Below are 1,807 nucleotides of genomic sequence, written 5' to 3'. Positions count from 1 at the left end.
CTAGATGAAAAATGGAAGAAGAATGGAAGAGCAAACCCTAGAAAAGATGAAAAGGAGCCTAAGCATCCAAGAGATCCTCTCTAGAGAGCAAAATTAGGTCTGGCTGTTCTCCCCCTGTCAAAAGAATGACTCTGAATTCGTAATAGGGGTATTTATAGGTGAGGAGCACGTCAAAAACAGGCCCAAGTCCAGCGTGCCACCGCCGGGCGGTTTAAGTGTGCCGCCCGGCGGTTTCCCCTAACCTGCCGCCACCGCCTGGCGGCAATCGCCACCGCTCGGTGGTTTCCCCTATCCTACTGCCACTGCCCAGCGGCAATCGCTCGCGCCCGGCGGTTTCCCTCAGTGTCAATTTCCATGCCTACTCCTCGTCCTGGACCGCCCATCGGTTTAAGTGTGTCGCTGGCCGGTGCGTCGACTCTTCAAAACTTCATTTTTCTGCTCTTTTCTTGAGTCAACGACCTGTATCTTCAACTCCATTCTTACTTTTCTCAAATTAGCTACAAAACAATGCAAAATAAGCATAAAATCGCTAAAAACAACTTTTGACTCTCTCCAGACTCATTTATTGAGTTTTGCTTGATTCTGAGCTCATTCCACGTAGTAAAGGGTGTAATTTGGTCCAAATTGACATATGAAAATAACTGTTTTTCAACCTTCATCACTTAAGTTTCTAACAGGGAGATAAATAGAATTTTAGAAAAGACAATTTTTGTTTCAAGAAAAGATTGGTCACATAAGCTAGATGATGCTCTTTGGGCATACAGGACGACTATGAAGACTTATATGGGCCTGTCACCTTTTCAGTTGGTGTATGGGAAAGCATGTCATTTGCCAGTGGAGATGGAGCACAAAGCTTTGCGGGCTTTGAAATTTTTAAACTTTGATCCTTATGAAACTCAAAGCAAACGTAGAATTCAAGTTTTGGAGCTTGAAGAGATGCGGTTACATGCCTATGACTCATCTAGGAGTTATAAGGAAAAGGTAAAATTTTATCATGACAGGAAGTTGATAAAGAGAGCTTTCAGCCCCGGACAGCAAGTGTTATTATTCAATTCAAGGCTGAAGTTATTTCCTGGAAAGCTGAAGTGAAAATGGTCAGGGTCTTTTGTAATAAAGCATGTACATCCTTATGGAGCAGTTGAATTGGTGAACCAGCTGAGAGTGATTCGCAAGAGAGTTGGGTGATGAATGGTCAAAGACTTAGATTTAAACCGTCCATAACCTCCCGTTACCCCCATCCTTTTGTTTCTTTTTTTCATTTAGACTGCCCATAATCTCCCGTTACCAGTATATTTTAGATAACATTTACATATTTTTTTTACATTTTTATTTTATGAATTTGTGTAAATTTATCTTGTAATATTTACATATTATAAAATGTAAGAAAGATTTGTCGGTGAAATTTAAAGAGAATAAAAAATTATTTCTTTAAAATTTTATTTTAATTTCATATTAATAATAATAATAATTTATGAGAATTCAGTTTTAGTTATATATCACAATAATTAAAATCATAATAAATATTATTATATGACTAAAAGTTATGTGAAATGAATGTTTTTTTAAATCCGAACTAAAAGATAGGTATGATTATATTAAAAGACTTTAATTGATTTTTAAAAAATAATACTTTATATTTCAATAACGATTAACTTGAGTGATAAACTGAAGGTGAAGATAGATTATTGTTTACAAAAATTGAGAGTTAGTGGAAAAGATTGAGACAAGTTAACAACTGAGATGTATCAATGCAAAAGCCAAAGATTAAGAAGAGACAATGTGTATCGAGAATTGTAAGGTTTTATTG

General features: G+C 36.5%; 1 protein-coding gene across 1 annotated transcript; it reads left to right on the top strand.

The window, feature by feature from the left end:
* The first annotated feature begins 771 nt into the window (after positions 1–771).
* Positions 772–1,089, top strand: LOC106754820. Its single transcript, XM_014636886.1, has one exon. The coding sequence runs from the start codon at positions 772–774 to the stop codon at positions 1,087–1,089; it is 318 nt and encodes a 105-aa protein (XP_014492372.1).
* Positions 1,090–1,807: the final 718 nt, after the last annotated feature.

This window comes from Vigna radiata, unplaced genomic scaffold (assembly GCF_000741045.1).
Source record: "Vigna radiata var. radiata cultivar VC1973A unplaced genomic scaffold, Vradiata_ver6 scaffold_271, whole genome shotgun sequence".
Lineage (NCBI taxonomy): Eukaryota > Viridiplantae > Streptophyta > Magnoliopsida > Fabales > Fabaceae > Vigna > Vigna radiata.
Note: the sequence above shows the minus strand (reverse complement) of the source record. Positions and strands in the feature narration are given on the sequence as shown.

Bases quoted from the DNA above. Each gene is read 5' to 3' on its own strand.
- LOC106754820 (XM_014636886.1), top strand. From the start codon at position 772: ATGAAGACTTATATGGGCCTGTCACCTTTTCAGTTGGTGTATGGGAAA.